The sequence below is a fragment of the Maylandia zebra genome, linkage group LG23 (genome assembly GCF_041146795.1).
Source record: "Maylandia zebra isolate NMK-2024a linkage group LG23, Mzebra_GT3a, whole genome shotgun sequence".
Classification (NCBI taxonomy): Eukaryota; Metazoa; Chordata; class Actinopteri; order Cichliformes; family Cichlidae; genus Maylandia; species Maylandia zebra.
Genome location: NC_135188.1, coordinates 47,427,312 through 47,448,213, shown reverse-complemented (window position 1 = coordinate 47,448,213; position 20,902 = coordinate 47,427,312). Strand labels below are relative to the sequence as shown.

The 20,902-nt window shown below is 40.1% G+C and overlaps 1 protein-coding gene across 6 annotated transcripts in view; it reads right to left on the bottom strand.

Annotated features, from left to right (window-relative positions):
• The window catches only part of dmd (dystrophin), a 300,586-nt gene that overhangs the window by 195,920 nt on the left and 83,764 nt on the right, over window positions 1-20,902 (bottom strand). For all 6 annotated transcript variants that reach the window (XM_076880080.1, XM_076880082.1, XM_076880079.1 and 3 more), the window contains 6 exons: window positions 14,968-15,060; window positions 13,499-13,579; window positions 11,734-11,826; window positions 9,572-9,673; window positions 8,026-8,096; window positions 4,574-4,692 (listed from right to left, as the gene is read on the bottom strand). In XM_076880080.1, coding sequence (XP_076736195.1) covers window positions 4,574-4,692; window positions 8,026-8,096; window positions 9,572-9,673; window positions 11,734-11,826; window positions 13,499-13,579; window positions 14,968-15,060 — 559 coding nt within the window. The remainder of the gene's footprint in view (window positions 1-4,573; window positions 4,693-8,025; window positions 8,097-9,571; window positions 9,674-11,733; window positions 11,827-13,498; window positions 13,580-14,967; window positions 15,061-20,902) is intronic.

The window sequence follows — 20,902 nt, the reverse complement described above, 5'->3', positions numbered from 1 at the left end:
ACAAATAATTTGTGTGGCATCAGATTTGATGCAGAACAGCTGATTGTTCTGTAAATAGTTTGAAATGTTTGTTTAAAAAACACCTTGGCTGCATTTTTAGGTAAACAGCTGCAAATACTTTGTTGTTTGCATAACTCAGTTACTTTTTTGAAGAAGTAACAAAATAATTAATTGCCCAACATTGGTCATTATTTACTGTATTTGCAGACAGAGTTACAGACTCTCTCCCAGACCACAGACTCATCATACAGTCAGAGCTTTATAAAAATATAAAAAAAGAAAGTTGTGTTTTCAAAGTTGGAGTTGAAGTTATTTTTACTTCCAGTAGTGTTAACATGCTGCAGGTCATGAACAAGATATTTTAAATATTCATTGTAAGTGGGCTAAAGCAGTTAATTAAAAGTCGTCTAACATAAATGCTGTAATTGGATTATTTTAATAAGCTCAGGGGTTTTGTGTGCTCGCTCAGACACATGAAAAATTAGAGGGAACATTGCTTACACGCCTCATTCTTGAGTTATCACAAACTTGGGTGTCCACTCCGCCCACCTGCCAGAGAGGGAGATGTTAAAACCACAACGACCTTTTACAGCTGAGGGGTAAAAAGCTGTTGATTATATTTACTAAGTCTATTCATCCATCCATCCCCACATTTACCCTGGGGCCTCCTCCAGATAAAACATGTCAGGAAAACCTCATCCAGGAGGCATTCTTGTCAGATGCCTGAATCACTATGATGATGTGGAGGTACCCTACCCTTTGGAGAAAGCTCATTTCCAAAGCTTGTATCCACAATCTCATTCTTTCAGTGATTATCAAAGTTTGTGATCATAGGTGAGAGTAGGGGTAAATGGGCAGCTTTGCTTTTATGCTCACCTATTACTCACTGGACCAGTGCAGCAACTGCTTCACTGCAGCTACATCCCCAATTCGTCTGTCAGTCTACCTTCTTCCCTCACTCATAAACAAGATACTTCAGCTCCTCAATTTGGGGCTTGGACCCGGAGTGGGCACCTTTTCTGCCTGAGGACCACGGCTTCAGACACGTCGCTGCACACCCAGCTATATACCACATTATCCAAAAAAACAAAAAAACAAAACAGAGATGAGATTCTGAGGCCACCAAATGTGGGAGCCTTCTGCCACTTGGTTTTGTCTCGAAATTCTATCGATAAAAATTATGAACAAAATGTTTAAAAGGTACTCTGTATCGTGCATTTGCTATTGGTGAGCTATTAGTTTGCAGTTGACTAGTCTCAAGTTGACTTCCATTCAATCTATTTGTGATTTCATGGTAACTGTGATAAACTGGTAATAAATACAAATCCATCTTTTGTAAATGTGTTGCTATCTACATACACAGAAACTCATATTGACTTATATTTAGAGAAGTTCTATCCTATCTTTACTCTAGTATGATTGAGCCATTGAGTATGATTGGGTATTTCATACTAACAATCACCAATAACACAAATGTCTCAAATGTTAATTTTACCCTGTTAGGGATTATAATCTACAGACCGTCAATCATCATCTTCTACCTGCTCCCTTTAGGAGTCGCCACACCAGATCATCTGCCGCCATTTCACCCTCTTCTGTCACAGCAACACTCTGCATGTCCTCCTCTGCTACATACATGAGCCTCCTTTGAGATCCTTTTTTCCTCCTGTCTGTACCCCCATTACTAGAGGTAGGAATCAAGAAAATTGTTCTCTATAAGAACCAGTTCCAGTGATCCAATTCTTGGAATTCTTAGTCTGCTTATCTATCGATCCCGCTTATTGGTTCCAGTTACACTGGAAATAGCTGCATTTTGCTGTTAGCACTTTGGCTCTTTGTAAGCATCTGCACAGACAATATCCTATAATGCTAAGCTAGCCAAGAACCCAGAATGAAAGCTGAGGGAATGCTAACCCCCGCAGGCAGACGCTGAACTTCAACAGGTAACAAACTGATGACGACAAAGTAGAACAGAATCGCTCTGAAGTTTCTTTGTGCTATTTTTTGTGTGATTACCTAAATACTAAGAGAAAGTTAACACGTGTCCTCATTAGAATATGGATTTGTGTTGGTGTGTGGGGCCTCAGGTTTACGTTATTAAACAGTAATTATGACACAGTGTGTTTCAGATACTTTACAGAGTAACATGAAAGTAATGTAACAAGTAATATAATGAATTACTTTCTCCTTGGAGTAATTATGTAGTGTACTGCATTACTTTGAGGAAAAGAGTGTTCTTTGTAATATGTGTAATAATTACTTTTTGTGAGTAACGACCACAACGCTGATCACAAAGAAGGGAGATACCTCTAATATGCAAAAACACTTGACTCACAGCATGCAGTTGGTTTACATGAATTTCTTTGCAGTGGCATCATTTTTAAAGTGGAGCCAATGCAAACACAACAAGAATCAATAAGGAATCTAACTGATTAGTGATTTTTATAATGGAATGGAAATCACTAATCAGTGATTTCCATTCCATGGACTGCTAAATTCTTATCAATTCTTATCAATTCCCATGCCTTCTCAATACTGTTCCTGCCCTCATACATGTCCTCTGCCACCCCTGCTGTCCCTATGCAGTACCACGGAGCCTCTCTTGACACCTTGTCATGTGATTTCTCTAGAGGCACAAAGACAGTGAAACTCTTTGTGATCTTCTCTATAGTTTATTCTCTTATCTGGAACACTTTAAGATATCTCGATTGATTACTTTCTGCCTCAGAAGAGATAATGACAGCGACTGTTTTAATAAGCAAACTCACTAATGATCACATTTTTGGAATAATCTTTGACCCAGGCTTTATTCTCTCTAACTTTACCAGACCAGACCATTCCAGCTTTATTTGTAAAGCACTTTAAAAACAACATCAATGGACCTAACTGATGAATAATAAATATGTACAAACAGATAGGAATCAAAAAGCCACAGAACAAGAACAAGTGCCATACTATAAAACAAAATAAAATAAAAAATCAATTAAATTAAATAAACATCCCACATGATGTCAAAGGCCGAGGAAAAGAGATTTAAGAAGAGATTTAAAAACAGACAGAGAAGAGGCTTGTCTGAGGTGTAAAGGCAAATCATTCATATTTTAGGAGCTGTAACAGTGAAGACACGTCTCCTCTTAGCTTATGCTTAGTTTGAGGAGCAGCTGATCAACTGACCTGAGATAAAAGGACGGTTGTAGCATCTCAGAGCGATAGGGTGGGGCGAGATGATTAAGGGCATTAAAAGCAAATAAAATAATTTAAAACTTAATTCATGGGCAGCCAGTGGAGTGAGGCTAAAATGGGAGAAACATACTCAAATTTCTGCATGTGAAAAGATCTGAGGCTCTGTCCTGTACCAACTGTAGTGATTGAGGAGCCAATAACCTCTACATAAAGTGTATTACAGTAATCCAGCAGAGAGTAACAAAGGTGTGGATTACTGTCTCAAAGTGCTGCTGAGAAAGCTTTATGCTGGCCAAGTGCCTCAACTGGAAAAGGCTCAATTTTGCCACTGCCCTGATTTGACTGTCAAATTTCAGCGTCCACCTCAACCCAGAGGTTTGCAATAGTCGGCTTGATGTACTGAACAAAGGAACACAGCTCGACAAAAAGGGTCCGAGTTGTACGCCCAAACACCATCACTTCTGTTTTTTCCTCATTAAAATTGAAAACATTAAGAGCCATTATGTCTCCAAGACACCTGAGCAGCAGTCTAGAAGAAAACGCTTCATTACTTTTAGGAGGGACAAAAATCTTGGTATCGTCCACGTAACAGTGTAATGAAATACAATACGTTCTTACTGTGGAACCAAGTTGGAGCTGGTAGAAGAAAAGAGGAGGGAGCCTAAAACTGAGCCCTGTGGAACTCCACACGAGAAAGGAGCAGAGGCTTCAAAGGCTAGCACAGAAGGTTTGATCCAGTAAAACTTCATGATCGATTGTGTCAAACCCATCGTTTAAATCGCAAAGTATAAAAACAACACAGTCACCAGAGTCGATAGCTAAAAACATGTGGTTAAAAACTCTTAAATGAGATGTTTCAGTGGTGTGTAAGATTCTGAAACCAGACTTGAAACCTCTAGAGTGGTATTCTCTTCCAAAAAGGCCATTCGCTGATTGAAATGATCTCCAGAAATTTAGAAAGAAAAGGAAGCTTAGCTTAGATAGGCCTGTAGCTAGTGAGAACTGTGATCCAGAGATGTTTTTAAGCAGAGGTTGAACGACTGCATGTGAACAGAAGGCCCTACAGTATGGAGAATCTCTTTAGACAGTCAAGGAGGGACAGTATCATTTGGTGACTTCTTCAGACTGAAGAGTGATAAAATGTTTCTCCCACTGTTGTCTAGATCAACAAAATCAACATTTTGGGGTTTTCTCACCTGGACGATTGAGCATGTATCCAGAAAGTTTAAACTGGTTTCAAGACGGCGTAAATTGGGCAATGATGGATGCCACAGATGATAACACATTTTGTGATGAAAGTATTTGTTAGGAGGCATTCCTCGTATTATTGTGCAAAACCTGTCAACAAAGTTTCCCTTGACAGTAAGGTAATAGGTGAGCATGTAGTTACCCTCAGGGTCCAGTAGCCTCTCTATCCCCAGGTGTTGCTCTGCCTTACTGAAGGCATGTTCCAGTCGGTCGACTGCCGAGGTCTTCTTCTCCACAGAGCTCCAATCAAAAAGTTCAGGCCTGGCAAGATGAAAGAAAATTGGTAGGTATCATACACACCTTTTATCAATAAAAACCCTTGCATTCCTCAGTATTTTGTAGTGCTTTAAGGAAATTAGTAACGTGTTAATAGGAAACAAATATCCTACAGCTTATGCAGCTGGGTTTATTTTTGAGTCCTGGAAGTTTATTTGCTGTGGAGTAATATTTTAATGAGATTCACACTCTCATTCGCCACATTTTCCCCCACAGCGAACAATAAAAACAGACTTTTATAATGCAAAATAGCATGTTAGAAAATTCTGAGTGAAAACTCCTCCACTGTGCCATTATGTTCATGGTGATGCTTTTTGTTTCCCACTCTGTGTTCTTGTAAGATTTACTTATTTAATTTAAACTCAATCATTCATTCATGTTAGAACTATCACATTCTTTCCTGTAAAAGCTTAGTCCTACTCATGTACACTAATATCAATAGTGTATATGAGTAATGATGAAAAGAAAATGTGAACCAAATGCACTGCAGGGTCCTTTCTGTAATTTAATGATAATTTATGCTGACTACCTTGATTAAACTTAATCAGCTTCTCATCTGCATCATATTAATAGCAATAACTTTATCAGATACACGTCTCCCTGTTATTAATCTACACCAGGATACATCTATCAGCTAGTTTTCTGATTGGGCAGCAATGCACACTCTGTTGCAGTGATTGCCGAAGTGTAGGCTGTGAAGGTGCAGGTGGTGGTGGTGTCTTTACTGCAGGTGGGCTGCAGTAAACAGAAATTTAGTTAGAATAGAATAAAAAATAACAATTTGAGGTGGTAAGTTGGTTATAGTACTCGTTATTCTTACTCTATGAACAATTTCAATCTGGTTTCCGCCCCAATCATAGCACAGAAACTGCTCTGCTAAGGATTACCAATGACCTTCTGATGGCAGCTGATTCTGGTCTTCTATCCATCCTCATCCTTCGGGATCTTAGTGCGGCGTTTGACACCATGTCTCACAATATCCTGAGGGTGAAGTGCTCTATTGGAGTGATACTGTACTATGAGGTCTTTAAGATAAGATCGGGTTATTCAAGACCTCGTATATTTTTTTCTACATACCTGCTTTCTATCTAACATTCACACACATTCATAATTTGATGGATGAATTGAAGAATAACTTGGGGTTAGTATCTGGCCCAAGGATGCTTTGCATGCAGACTAGACAACTACCAACTTTCCAATTAGTAGCTGACCCGCTCTACGTTCTGAGCTACAGCCACCCCGTAGTACAAGGCTGAGGGTACCGCTGAGTGCCGCTAGTTTATTCTTGAGCTTATGAATGAGTTCCTAGCAACTCATTTCTTACTCCACTAACCATGGAAAAAGAAATTAGACTAACCAACTAGTCTGATGATTTTCAGATAGTTTACTGTGTTTTTCTTCTGAAAAATGTTGCTTCCTAAAGTTAAAAATGAGGCAAAAGAAATGCTAACTTAAAAAAAAACTACAAACAATGTCTTAATGCATGGATGATTCCCAGGTATGGATAAATGTTCAGTTCCTCTGGAGATGATGGTCCATGACACAAATGTTTTATCAGTCATTTAAGTGATTTCAGTATTCAGTCTCATGTGTGAGTGATGGAAAGTTTCTCCAACAGAACACACTTGCCCAGTTGAACTGAATCCACTTTTTAAAGAAACAGTTGTTAGATGCTGACATGCTTACTAAAACTGAGCCCTTTCACTGATTACAGATGAGCCTCCCAAACTCTTGTCTGTTATTTACATTTTTAATTTCTCCTATTTGAACTTAGCTGGATCTTGTAAGTATAAAAACTAACAATCAACTTTGATCAAAAATAAAATTTAAAAACCCATTCTTAGTCCTCACTCTTACATCAGGACTAAGACTTTATTTTACAGCATAACAACTTTGAGCAGAAGGTGCAGAAGAGCCAAAATGTAATATCACAATATGATGACACATGCTATTGTTTCAGGAAACTGTACAGTTGGATGTATTACTTCAGTAAAATAGCACAGGAATGTAAAGTAGAAAGGGACAGATTTCTGGCTGATCCTAATGAGTGGGCGTTGCAGCACGAAGGATGTAACGTCGATGTAAAGCGCTGAGGTTTGTCTCTTTGTCATGATTAAGCCATTATCAGCTTCCTGGTTAGGCCAGTCCTGTGCTTTGTCAGCCTTATCCCACTTGACATCAAATCATGTACTTGTGAAAACAGAAAACGCTGGGAAAGAGACGCTGAAGTGTGAAGGGGAACAGAGAGAAGAGTCGGGTTAGAGCTCGGATGGTTTACATGTGAAATGCAGAAAAGAAAAAAGACGAAAGGGGGAAATTCAAACTACGAAACAGTGAGGTTCACTTTATTATTAGAGCAGCCTCAAGGTCATTATGAAAATGAATAAACAACATTGCTGAAATACTGTAAATAAAGTAAAATAAAATCAGTTGTTTACTACATATAGATGCTGATGCAACTGCTAGGTTACTTCAAAATATACTGCATTAAATTATAATGCACGCGGAACTTTATGATACGCCAAAACTCTGTTTGAGGACATGTTCTTCAATGGGATCGCCCTGAATTTGAATTGAATACACCTGGTTTAGATTCTAAGTAATGTTATTTTTCTTTCTCTCAATGAAAAAACTATCACATTTATAGGTTCATTTTAAGTTTGGCATCAAACTCAGAGGCAGATAGTTGGGTAAGAAATGCAAATCACTAGAGGGCAGGGATAGCTCAGTAGGTAGAGTGGTGGCCCCATGATCGGAAGGTCGGGGGTTCGACTCCACTGAACGGTTACCCTGAGGTACCCCGGAGCAAGGTATCATCCCTGGGCGCTGCATTGGTGGCTGCCCACTGCTTCACTGGGTGAATGGGTTAAATGCAGAGGAGCAATTTCCCTATAGGGCCTAACACATACACATTACACATTACATTAGAGACCAGAGTTTAGATTCAGGAATGTGGGTCCAGGAAGGACTTGCTCCGCCCATTTAATTCTGGAAAAAGAATAACTGCTTCAGCAGTGGCAGCATTGGGATGTTAGTCTTTTTACTTGGCTGGCTGCATCTTTTCATATACAATCATTTTTGAACCTTTTTCTCAGGACAGCATTAGCATCTTCCATGTCTAAAATACACTACATCTCTTTAGTGCAACGACTATATTTGCTCTACTATTCCTTTGAAAGTCTGTCTATCCACTTCTCCTGTGTTAAATCTTCATCTGAACACACACACACACACACACACACACACACACACACACACACACACACACACACACACACACACACACACACACACACACACACACACACACACACATACCTGTGGCTATGGATGAGGGCATTGAAAGCCAGTCCATCATTCCAGCTACTGGAGAAGTTAACCACATTGACCTGAGGACAGAGATAATGGATATTCAAGAACCAACCTGAGAAAGCAGTTTGACATTTAAGAGTGGGAATACTGTCATCCAAATACTGTTTACATTTCCAGAGATAGATTAAAGACATCTTTTCGCTCTCAATTTCAGTGAATGGATCAAAAATTTAATACATGAAATGATTGTCTACGGGGGCAAAAAGGGTTTAAAACTGAATATATAGCTAAAAAAAAAACATACTAAGAAGTCATCTTAGTGACAGTGGCTATTCCTGTCAAGCACTTCGTATAACGAGGCACGCATGCTCACATGTTTGCAGTGATTATGTTCTGTTGTGATTGGTCTTAGTTAAGCTTCAGGCCTTACACAAAACAAAACAAGTCAAGTGACAGAAACATAAATCAGAGAATTATTAACCACATGGTATAAAACTGTAAATATACGAAAATATTCTATGGTGCAAATATGTCCTACTGATACTGTTAAGAGTATTTTTATATGTCAAGTCTCTTTTTAAGTTTCACACATAGTCATAAAAGCAATATGATGACATATATCCCAAATCTGAATCAAGCAAACACTTGATCTGTATAACATTTTTAATGAATACCAATTACAATTATTGTTTTGATCAAACTTGCCAAATTCTGTTGCCAAATATTTAACCAAACGAAAATGTAACATTGTGATATTATAGGGTTAGGGCTAGAGGTTAGGGTTATACTGATTATGATTTTGCCCTCAAAGAATTTATTGATTATTCCTTGGCTCAGAGCCTCCAACAACCCTTAGAACATGTCTAATAGCCTGTCTGGCAGCTTCGCATTGACAATTATGCTCTGAATGCACTGTTGTGCCTAACATACTTGCTTTTCCAAGACCACCTTTATAAATTCTCTATATTATTTCTGTTGTTATTCTTTTTAATCTGTTTATTTACTAATTTGTCTTATTATTATTTCTATTATTACTCACACTACACGTGCAATTTAAGAATGTCAAAGCTGACATACATGGAAAGAGAAAAAAGGGACAGAAAGAAAAAACAAAGGGGGAAAAAGGAGGAAATGTTATAGGACAGAGCAGGATTGGAAAGCGCAATCGGCTGGCAACTGCTACAACTTTAAGGAAAACCATCAATAACATAAACAAAAAATAAATAAATTTCGTTGTGTTCTGTGTGAGTGTCTGTGTATCTGTCTTTGTCCACAGACGGACTTCATAATGAGGGTGAGTTGACACAATAACGGTCCTCCGGGGGCCAGAGGCAGACCCAGGAGACCCGGGCCATCCCCAGCCCCCCAGAGTACTAAAGACCTTTCTTTCATACTCTATGAAAATAAATAAATTTGAAAGTGGAGACTGCCATTACTTACACGTACTTGAGCACTCAGTTACAGGGTGGTAAGTGTAGTAACTATGGGAGACAGCTATTCGAACATGATCCAGTGTGTCAGCCTGAGGTTAAGACTGAGTAAAGGAACATACCTGAGGATACTGGCGTGTATTCTGACGAACCCAACTCAGCAGAATCTTCTCACTGTTAGTCTGCTGTAGGCCCTCCATCACATCCTTCATCACATCCTTAACCTGCACACAGGAATACAAAACAAGGCTGGTACAAAAACTTAGTTAAGATGCATAAACCTTTAGCACCCTACCCTATAACCCTCACCACTACCTTTCCTGGATATTTTGGACATTGGTGGGGTTTTTCCTAAGTCACTAGGCTAACAACAATGTGACTGGACTAACATTATTCAGTTAATAGGCTTGAGGGTCCTGCGCAGTATCTTAGCTGTTCCCAGGACTGCGCTCTTCTGGACAGAGATCTCCGATGTTGTTCTCAGGATCTGCTGGAGCCACTCGCCTAGCTTGGGAGTCACCGCACCGAGAGCTCCGATTACCACGGGGACCACCGTTACCTTCACCCTCCACATCCTCTCGAGCTCTTCTCTGAGCCCTTGGTATTTCTCCAGCTTCTCGTGTTCCTTCTTCCTGATATTGCTGTCATTCGGAACCGCTACATCGATCACTACGGCCGTCTTCTTCTGTTTGTCTACCACCACTATGTCCGGTTGGTTAGCCACCACCATTTTGTCCGTCTGTATCTGGAAGTCCCACAGGATCTTAGCTCGGTCATTCTCCACCACCCTTGGGGGCATCTCCCATTTTGACCTCGGGACTTCCAGGTTATACTCGGCACAGATGTTCCTGTACACTATGCCGGCCACTTGGTTATGGCGTTCCATGTATGCCTTGCCTGCTAGCATCTTGCACCCTGCTGTTATGTGCTGGATTGTCTCTGGGGCATCTTTACACAGCCTGCACCTGGGGTCTTGCCTGGTGTGATAGACCCCAGCCTCTATGGATCTTGTACTCAGAGCTTGTTCTTGTGCTGCCATGATTAGTGCCTCTGTGCTGTCTTTCAGTCCAGCTTTGTCCAGCCACTGGTAGGATTTCTGGATATCAGCCACCTCCTCTATCTGCCGGTGGTACATACCGTGCAGGGGCCTGTCCTTCCATGATGGTTCCTTCTCTTACACCTCTTTTTTAGGTTTCTGCTGCCTGAGGTATTCACGCGGTCAGTTGGGGCCATCCTCCTGATGTATTCTTGGATGTTCGCTGCCTCATCCTGGACTGTGGTGCTGACACTCACCAGTCCCCGGCCCCCCTCCTTCCGCTTAGCGTACAGCCTTAGGGTGCTGACTTGTGGTGAAACCCCCCATGCATGACAGTGGTTTCTATCTCCTCCTTTGGCCAGCTTATTATTCCAGCAGGGTACCTGATCACAGGCAGGGCGTACGTGTTGATAGCCCGGATCTTGTTCTTACTGTTCAGCTGACTCCTCAGGACTTGCCTGACCCTCTGCAGGTACTTGGTGGTTGCAACTTTCAATGGTTCCCATTTGCCTGTGGCATCCCCAGGTCGGTCCACTAGTAGCTGGTGTGTTGAGACTCGACTCGTACTACGGTGTTATTACAATTCACAGTAAATACTAATAACTTTGTTCTTGTCAAGGGAACCCTCTAGCAGAGCTTTAAAGCTGAATTTGCCACTCAAAAGACCCTTTATCCATTTTTGTTTACCATCCACAGCATTACTGATGCCTTGCTGTCAGACACCCTGAACTATGGGTGTCTGACAGCAAGTGTGTATGCATTACTTGCACATCAAAAACAACTAGAGGTGTTACAAGGAATTTGTGTTAATTGTGTTAACTTTGAAGGCAGTAAGTTACACAGAAAAATATTACTGACAATCAGATCCAGAAAGACACACCAGAAAAAGATTCCCATAAATAAAACGTGATTTTTTGCTTCCAAAAGGCCTGTCTGAATACCTTGCCTTTCCACAGAAAATGTATATATACATACAACTGAGAGTTCAGGGAGCCTGCACAGCTCTGTTTCGTTGCATCAAATTCTTTTCCTCAGAGCAGTTCAGTATGAAAACTCATCATCAAGGTCAAGGTGAAAAGAAAAAAAAGAACACTTAGACCAATAAGAAGCAACCTCAGACAACAAAAGGCAACAAAAAGTAAAGTTAAGCTAAATGGAGGCAGCTTTAAAGTATCAATGTAATAGTGTCTTCAAATGCTGACAAATCCAGGGGAGGATGTACACGTACGAGCATACACTAACACATACCTGCCAGTGGAGAATGATGCTCCAGATGAGCCCAAGAATCAGTTTGTGATTCCCATCGACGATGTCCGCTGCCCCAATATTCACTAATTCCACCTGGAGATGGGATGCGGGAAGCACACAAATCACAAATGATTTCCACAATTTTAGGAAGGTCGTCTTACCTACTCTCACCTCCATTGTGGTGGTGACTCTTTAAAATGAAGCCATGTTTTCTTGTGAACTTAAACTTGCACGTAACAAAATCAGTCCTAGTATTTAAATGTGGGCATTAATTACACATAGTAGTGTGGTTATGATCAGACATCACAGATGGCACAGACAGTGCACTATTACAACAGGGAGGGATGACTCTTGGTTATCTGATTACAGATGGATACGAGTAAACTACTAGTTGCCATGCAAAACTAATAAAAAGGATCTGTTGTGTGTCAGTTTTGTGTGATCCAGCCATTATTACGCTGGAATTTTTTCCTTTCTTTTTCCTTTTATGTTTTGTTTCTTCATAGTGATTTTCAACAACAAAAAGATGAGAGCTGGAGTAAATCTGTGGATCTGCAAAATTGTTGTGTGTCCATCCATCCTCTTCTGCTTATCCTAATCGGAGTGGCTAGAGCCTAAGGCAAGAGGCGGTCTACACCCTGTACAGGTCAGCAGCCTGTCGCATGGCTAACACAGAGAGACAGACAACCATTGCCACTCACATTCACACCTATGGGCAACAGGCACCAACTGACCTAAACGCACTAAATGCATGTCTTTGGAGGAAGCCGGAGTACCCGCACAGAATGCATGCAAACACCGCACAGGAAGGCCACGGCCAGATGGTGGGGTTGAACTCAGGAACTTCTTGCTGCAAGGCCACAGTGGCAACCACAATGCCAACCACCACACTGCCGTGCTGTTTCCTATATGTTAATCACTATTAAAAGTGCTGACTTTCATCTTTATTTGTATCATCCTTTAATAAAATAGAAAAATTATTATATATTATCACATATTCTTTCTAGACATTAATAAGGTAACTGAAGATGGGGAAATAACTATTTTTTAAAAATGTCCAGAAAAAACAAATTACCTATGTTATTGAGTGAAGCAAAATAGTACTTGGTGGAGAAACATTTGTTGGCAAGCACAGCAGTAAGATGTTCCTCGTAGGTCACTTGGCCCACTCCTCTTTACAAAAACGCTCTAAATCCTTTAGGTTTATTGGCTGCCACTTGACAACTCGGAGCTCCAACTCCTATAACAGATTGCAGATTGGATTAAGGTGTAAAGACGGGCTAGGCCGCTCCATGACCTTAATCTGCTGCTTTTTTTTTAAACCGTTGTCCTGTACCCTTAGCAGATGACTCCACCTGCATGTTTGATTGTAAGGATGCTGGTATTTGTGTCATACCCAGCATTTCTCCTCCTCCAAACATGGCAGTTGATGCCAAAATTTTGGTTTTATTTGACCACGGCGCTCTCTCCCATGCCTTCTCTGAATCATTTACACTGGCTAACATAAGATGGATCTGTATATGTGTCATCTTGAGCGGGGAGACCTTACAGGTGATAGAGTTCAATCCGTTAACAGTCACACAGTCATAATACAATATTTAAAAAGAGCTCACTCTTAAACAGTAGCAGTATTAATCCATATAACACTCAGCAGTTTCATTGATTTCACTCTGCTGATTGTAAAGTTAGATTTATTTAATGTAATTGACGCAAGAAAACCAATATAATTATGTACATTTACATCTTTATAGCAGTGCATACTCACATTGTTCTTCTGTAAGATCTGCAGAGCTCGGTTGACATTGTTTAGCGAGTGAACGCGCGTGAATCCCCTTTCCAACTTCACCTATGTGCGCGCGCACACACACACACACACACACACACACACACACACACACACACACACACACACACACACACACACACACACACAGAATGATTGTTTCTAAAACGGGTGATGAAAATTTCAAATGGTTACACCTTCTGAGAAGCTGCAAGAATCACTGATGAGCAGAGTGGGAAAAATACGTTTTCAGTGTTAGGAGTAATAAATGGTCCTTTTTCAGTAGATATTAAAATCAAAACTACAGTCGGGATTAGGCGCTCTCCTGCAGCATCTACAGTGGGATCAGTGGATCGGCAACAAGTGATTGTGCCAAACAGAAATAATGGGCAGAGTGCTCTCCAACGTCATCTACACGTGGATTTTACCTATTATTTGGTTATGTTTAGATACTAATTTGATTGCACTGGTTTTGATATTTGTTGGGTTATCATCCAGTCTCCCTTCTTCTTCTAATATATATTCTTCCTCGATGTGAATCACATTTTAAAAAGCTAGATGTTTTCAGGATTCCAAGGTGACAACTTCTAGGTGATTTGAGATTTCATATTCATTTCATATTATGTGTCTTGCTTTCTCTTTATACTGAGATAGATGATTATACGGTTTCAATGATTGAAGTTAAGCTAAACACTATCTAGCTGTCTATGGTTTTATTCTCACTGAATGAATAGCACCTGCTATCATATGGCAAGAAGAACACAGTGTTTAGCTAACAGTGAACAGTAAGTGACTCTAGCCACAACAAGGTTAGAATTTAATATGTTATTTATATCTTATATTTAATATGTTATTCTGTTTTGGTCTTTTGTTTTTTTTAAACAACTATTTATTTATTACTTTTTAAAAATTCTGTTTCTTTTCGTCCGGGGCCGTGTGTACATCATTTCGTTCCACTTCATGTAAACATGCGATGCGAATGACAATAAAGCTCCTTGAATCCTGATATGGTGCTGTGTGGTTTGAATGACCTGTTCCCAATAAGTCATAATCCTGAACATGATCACCACATTGAAATTTTAACTGGCCCACTGACTCATTTATAAAGCTTTAATGGTGTCCATAGTTGTGTACACTGTCAGGTTTTAAAAACTGAACTTAAAATGGACATATTATGTCGTTTCTTAGTTTAGTTATATGTGCAGTGTTACAGTGATGGATGTTTATACAGTGGATGCTTACATAACTGACATTTCCAATAAAAGCCCAGGCATCAAACTGCTACAATGCTTCACTTCTGACTGTATTTTTCTACTCTTGCATTTGTGTCCCAGTTCTATCCTTGACATGTACTAATACAGCTATTCAAAAAACAGCACTGTACAATGTAGAGTGTTGAAAAGAGCCAGTACATCGTCACAATGCAAGCACAAATGTGTATATGTTCATACCAGCTCATGTCCTGTTAGTCCCTCCAGCAGCTCTAGCAGGCGTCGCCCATCACACAGGTCTGAGAACAGGTCCTCCACAGGTGGCTTCCCTGTCTAAAGCACAAATACATCAAATGAAAATAAGAATGTGGATTTGTGGCAGAGTGTGGTCTCCAGTTGCCCTGCAGAGGAGGGCTGATGTGTGGTGTGCTGTGGGTTTGGGGGCAGTGCCACGGTGGCTGGCAGGGCAGGTGGGATGTATTGACTAATTATGCCTTTCATGTTTTTTCATGTTTTTAGGAGCGTGCTGGGACTGGAGAGAGGACATCTGAAAAGCTACAAGCGTGAATTAGAGCTGGAAACAAAAATAAAACATTCACCTGCCCTTCAACAATGTGTGGTCTAGGCGTGTCACAGCAAGAATAACAACTTACATTTTCAAACTATGTACATTCCCAGTAGTATTTTCCTACTTTATACATTATTTCAAAAAAGAATCATAACATTGATAACTTCTAAAGATTATATTTCTGAGAAAAAAGTCAGAATTCTGAATGAATGAATGAGCCTTTATTTGTCCGTTGCAGTTGCCTGAGATTACAGATTTCTGAGATTAATATCAGAAAAAAGTCAGAATTCTGACTTTTTTCTGAGAATTCTGGAAAAGAAAAAAAAGACGAGCCCCCCCCCCCCCCCCCCCCAAAGTGGCCCTAATCCTTTGCGTATTTGTCTGATGAGGAGCATGTGTTCTAAAAAAATCATGCACCACTAAATGCAATAGTGTGCAAACAGTGTGCAAACCATTAAATTATTCCCTGGAGGACCAGGAGTGACAAAATAGCATATTTAATTATTTCATTTTGTCACTTTTGGCCCTCCATAGCCCTACTTGCTCAGAGGGCATAAGTATATAACCACTTCATTTGTGTTTATTCTACATACTAGCTGCTACTAGGCAAGTAATGATTTACTCTTTTCATGTTTGGTCAAAAGGAGGACCTGAAAATGGTGGACACTAATGCTAACAAAACTCTGCTCTTTAGAAGTAAATGCTAATGGACAATTGTCATGATGTTGACCTAATAAGAGATAGAGGTTTATTTATTTCCATTATTCCAGAGAGTACTTACATGAGCCTCTTTCCTAAATGTCAGTTTACTGAGCCAATTTCGGCACACATTAATATGCGTCAGTTGCTAGGGTTACATTTATTCACAGTACCACATTCATCTCTTGAGCGCAACACAGTCATAACTGTAACTGTGTCATTAATGACCCTCTGCACAGAGTCAACCTAAAGTGTGAAGCACTAACCACAGACTCCTCTGAATACGCTGCCACAGGACATTCAATGGGCACAAAACAAATCAGATGCTGTCCGAGCACAACACAAACTTCAAATTTCTGTGTTACAGAATGAACTGGCACATCTCAAACATACTGTATCATATATCACTGTATCTCTCTGCATTTCTTGGGGCAGATCATCTATGTGGGAGAACAGTATCCCTTCTTACATATGGCAAGTGCCACTTGGCAAACATTTAAAATAGAAAGGAAACAGTTGAGGTGAAGGTGCAGAAAGTGACACAATCATGGCCAAAAATGTGATCCTGAACTTGTAAAGTATATATAATGTACACTGTACTGTCACGTCTGGCGAAGCAGACGGCGTGGAGTGGATGAGAATGAGGACCCAAGTACAGACAAACAAATGAATGAGAAGGTTTCAACCGAAGAATGAGCCTTTATTGGCCGCTGTACCAAAACACAAAAGGAATCAGAAAGGGAACTAACAAAACCTAAACTGGGAGCAGCTAAACTAAAGAACACCGGAAACATGGGAAAATGTGACAAAAACCTTAGAACCGGGAACGAGGAACCGGAGACACGAAAACGCAGACGAAACACTGGGGAAGACTCACAGGAGAAAATGCAGACACATATATACATGAAGAAATGAGGAAATGGCAGACAGGCAGGGAACACAGCTGACGCTAATCAGATGAGACAAAACCGGGAGGAAGCAAAAAAGAGCACATTGACATAGGACACAGACTTTCAAAGTAAAACAGGAAACACACGACAGCCACAGAGGCACGGAGCTGATACTGAACAGAGGGAACACTGAGTACAGGGACAGGAGTGGCATGAGACACAAATGACTGGGGAACAAGAAGACAGAACTAAACCTACACTAAACACGAGGGGCACAGGACCAAAACCTAAGAAATCACAAACCAAGAAGAACTGGAGAGCTAGAAATACAAAACAGAAACCAAAACACAAGCAGTCAAAAACCATGAGAAATCAAGATCAATAATAATATAAAAGTCAAAACACTGGGTTACCAACACAGGACTGTGACAGTTTCCCTATTTAGCAATGCAACATTTGTACATAACCATTTATTTTAGAGTGGCATTTCATGTCTCTATTCTTTATTAAAAAAAAGAAAAAAGACAAAAATCTTAGAAGCATCTCAAAAGCAATGATAGCAGGAAGCTACATCTTTACTTTCTACAATAAAGGGATGATCGTCTGGTTCTGCCGGAGGTTTCTTCCTGTTAAAAGGGAGTTTTTCCTCCCCACCGTCGCCAAAGAGCTTGCTCATAGGGGGTCATATGGTTGTTGGGTTTTTCTCTATATGAATCATTGTAGGGTCTACCTTACAATATAAAGCGCCTTGAGGCGACTGTAGTTGTGACTTGGCGCTGTGTAAATAAAATTGAATTAAAAAAAAATTATTGAATCGTGGTGCTAGTGTGTTATACTAGTGAACAGAGTGTGAACTGTGTAGCTTCATACTGAAAAATTGCACAATGATACCTGAGCTGATGTTTGCTCTTTGCACAGCACAGGGGACACGGTGTAATTACAAATCAGCAGAAAAGGACTTCCAGAGAGCAAACTTAGAGAAGCACAGGAGGTGTCAAGGGTGTAACAAAAGCAGTTCAGCAGCTAATCTCTAATCAGCCAGTCACGTGGCAGCAAGCCGCTGCTTTTACACATGTGAGTGAGAGTGAGAGAACGAACGACCGCTGGCTGAACTGCACAGGTTGATATCAACAGAGACAGAGTGTGTTGTAATTCATGCACTTATCTTTTAATAAGAAAATCAAACAGGCCTTCATCATTTTTTTATTAGAAATTGTGTTTGTTGCATTAATTGTTTGAATCATTGTTACTCTAACCACTTACTCACGCTCTGCAGCCAGAAACTGACGAAACTATTTCTACTGTTAATTAAATTAAAGTGTGAAAGCCTAAAAAAATAACAGGTGAACTATTTGTTAACGATTTGTGTGACTTTTTTTCCCCTGAGACTTGTGCTGTAATTATCTCAAACAAACCGCACAGGTTCACACAGGATCTAATAAAACCAATCATGCCCTAAGAAAAGGTTTAGACAGTCACGATGGGGCCCATGTTAAAGTGAACCTGGCACCCTGGGCCATGCTGCCATAGATTTTGGTCATGGGTAACTGTTAGCTAACTAGCCGTGACATTAGTTTTAGCTTGGGTATTTGACACATTCAGTCCAAAAAGCAGTGTGTTCGTGCTCAGTGTGCCCCAGTGTCAGAACTACAGATGACTGTTAGTTCATCTCTGTCCTCAAAAACACAGCACTGTTACTGTGTTTTAATGGCATAAAACACAAGCCACCTTCAGTACCTTTGTGCTTATTTACTACACTCACTTAAAATCCATTCCAGATTACACTTGACAAAGATAGAAGCACTACTTTTATGTTTTATTGTGTAGTTAGTTAGTTATCAGTAGCTTATGTTTCATGTGACTCACATTTAATTCTATTACTGCCCTACACACACTTCTGCGCCTGCATTTCTAGTTCTCAGGGAAAGATTTTCCACATCTTAAAATACATTTCATTACAAACATTTACTTCCACGGACACATTTCCAGGTTCCTGTCTTTTTATATTGCTGCTCTCGGTATCAGACCATCTCCGACCATCATTGGGCTTGCTAATGTAAAAAACTAATTATTATTAGAAATTGATACTAAAAATTACTCATCTGCGTATTTACTAGATTTTAGACACCGACGTTTTTACATGCTTGTACATGTCTATAACCGATGATGTAACAGTTTGTATAGCTCACACACTTTGAGACCAACTTTCTAGTCTGCTTAGTTATTTGTCACTGTTACTACACTAACCGTATGGCTCCCTCCTCAGACTGTCCCTCGAGTGTCACTCTGCTTGCTCATCAGCTGATGAGCAAGCAGAGTGACACATTCATCACACTTCCCTGGGTGTGTTTCCCAGTGTTCTCTGTTTTTTGGACTTTTTAGTCTTTATTGTATCGTGTTTTGAGAAATGGATTCTTGATTTGTGTCTGGATTTATATGTGATTATAATTTAGTTCTTTGTCTTGTCTGTGTCTCATGTGTTTGTATTTTCTTCCAGCATCTAGTTTGTGTGTCTTGAATCTGGGTTGCATGTTTCCTGTCTTATTTTGAGAGTCCTTGTCTCGTGTGCATTGCATTCAGTTTTGCTTCCCCTAGTCTCATTATGTCTAATTTGCTATAGCTGTGTTCCCATGCGTCTCTACTTCTTCTTCACCTTTCACCAAACTCTAACAACTTTGTGACCAAACACCTTCCTGCTTACCCACCCTTTACTGCCTTCCAAGCTACAGTCCTTGTGCTCCTTTACTCCCTTCTGTTTCACCTGCTCAGCCTGCACTCTGCTGCACCTCAATTCACCGACCCTTCTTTCACCGCCAAAGACCTAGTTTTAAATAGTAAAACAAATGTAAACATAGGAAAGAATTCCCTCTCCCCGCACATTATTTTTGGACATGTAAAATTTAACATCTGACATCAGGAAGTTTCTCTTGTTCACTGGATGGTACTACCACAGATACTAGGAACAAATGTGGGAAACACATTAGAAAAGGTATTCACTCCTTATAACTTTGTGTTGTATGTAACTATGATCCACAACATTAGATTCAAAACACTTTACTAATTCTAGAGGGGAAATCTTTTTTTTTTTTTTTTTTTACAGGTGTTGTTTTAATACTGAAAGCTAGAAAATATAAAGTCTTTAGCCCTGCCCATTGATCAATAATGTAATTTTACTGGAACATACAATTGCACCAGGTAGAATAAAAGAATATAGGCAGAAAGACAAATTTGGATGGAGAAGAGGGTTTGAACCAGGTTTTGGGTCAAGCGTAGTACCCTAACCTCTGGTCCTTACTGGAATAAATGGACTGTTTTATAAACTTTTCACAATTGTGCAGAACAAATGGGGATCCATTGTTTTTTTTACAACTATTATATACAGGGTGGGCCATTTATATGGATACACCGTAATAACATGGGAATGGTTGGTGATATTAAAGTCCTGTTTGTGGCACATTAGTATATGTGAGGGGGCAAACTCCTCAAGATGGGTGGTGACCACGGTGGCCATTTAGAAGTCGGCCATCTTGGATACAACTTTTGTTTTTCCAATAGGAAGAGGGCCATGTGACACATCAAACTTATTGGTAATGTCACAAGAAAAACAATGGTGTGCTTGGTTTCAACGTAACTTTATTCTTTCATGAGTTATTTACAAGTTTCTCTTTGTTCACAGCCATTGACATGTCGAAGAGGTTAACACGTGAGGAGCGGATCGAAATTGTGTTGATATCTGGTGAACGCAGTAACCGGGTCATTGCAGCAGATTTCAATGCAAGACACCCTACGAGACCACCCATCTCCCATGCTACAGTCAGCAAACTGCTTGCTAAGTTTCATGAAACTGGTTCAGTGTTGGATTTGCCAAAATGTGGACGCAAGAAAACTGTCACTAATGAAGAAACATCAGTGGCTGTCCTAGCTTCATTCAGCAAGAGCCCACAGCGTAGCACTCGCCGCATGTCACTGGAGAGTGGCATTAGTCCAACATCCCTTCGGCGGATATTAGCTACTCACA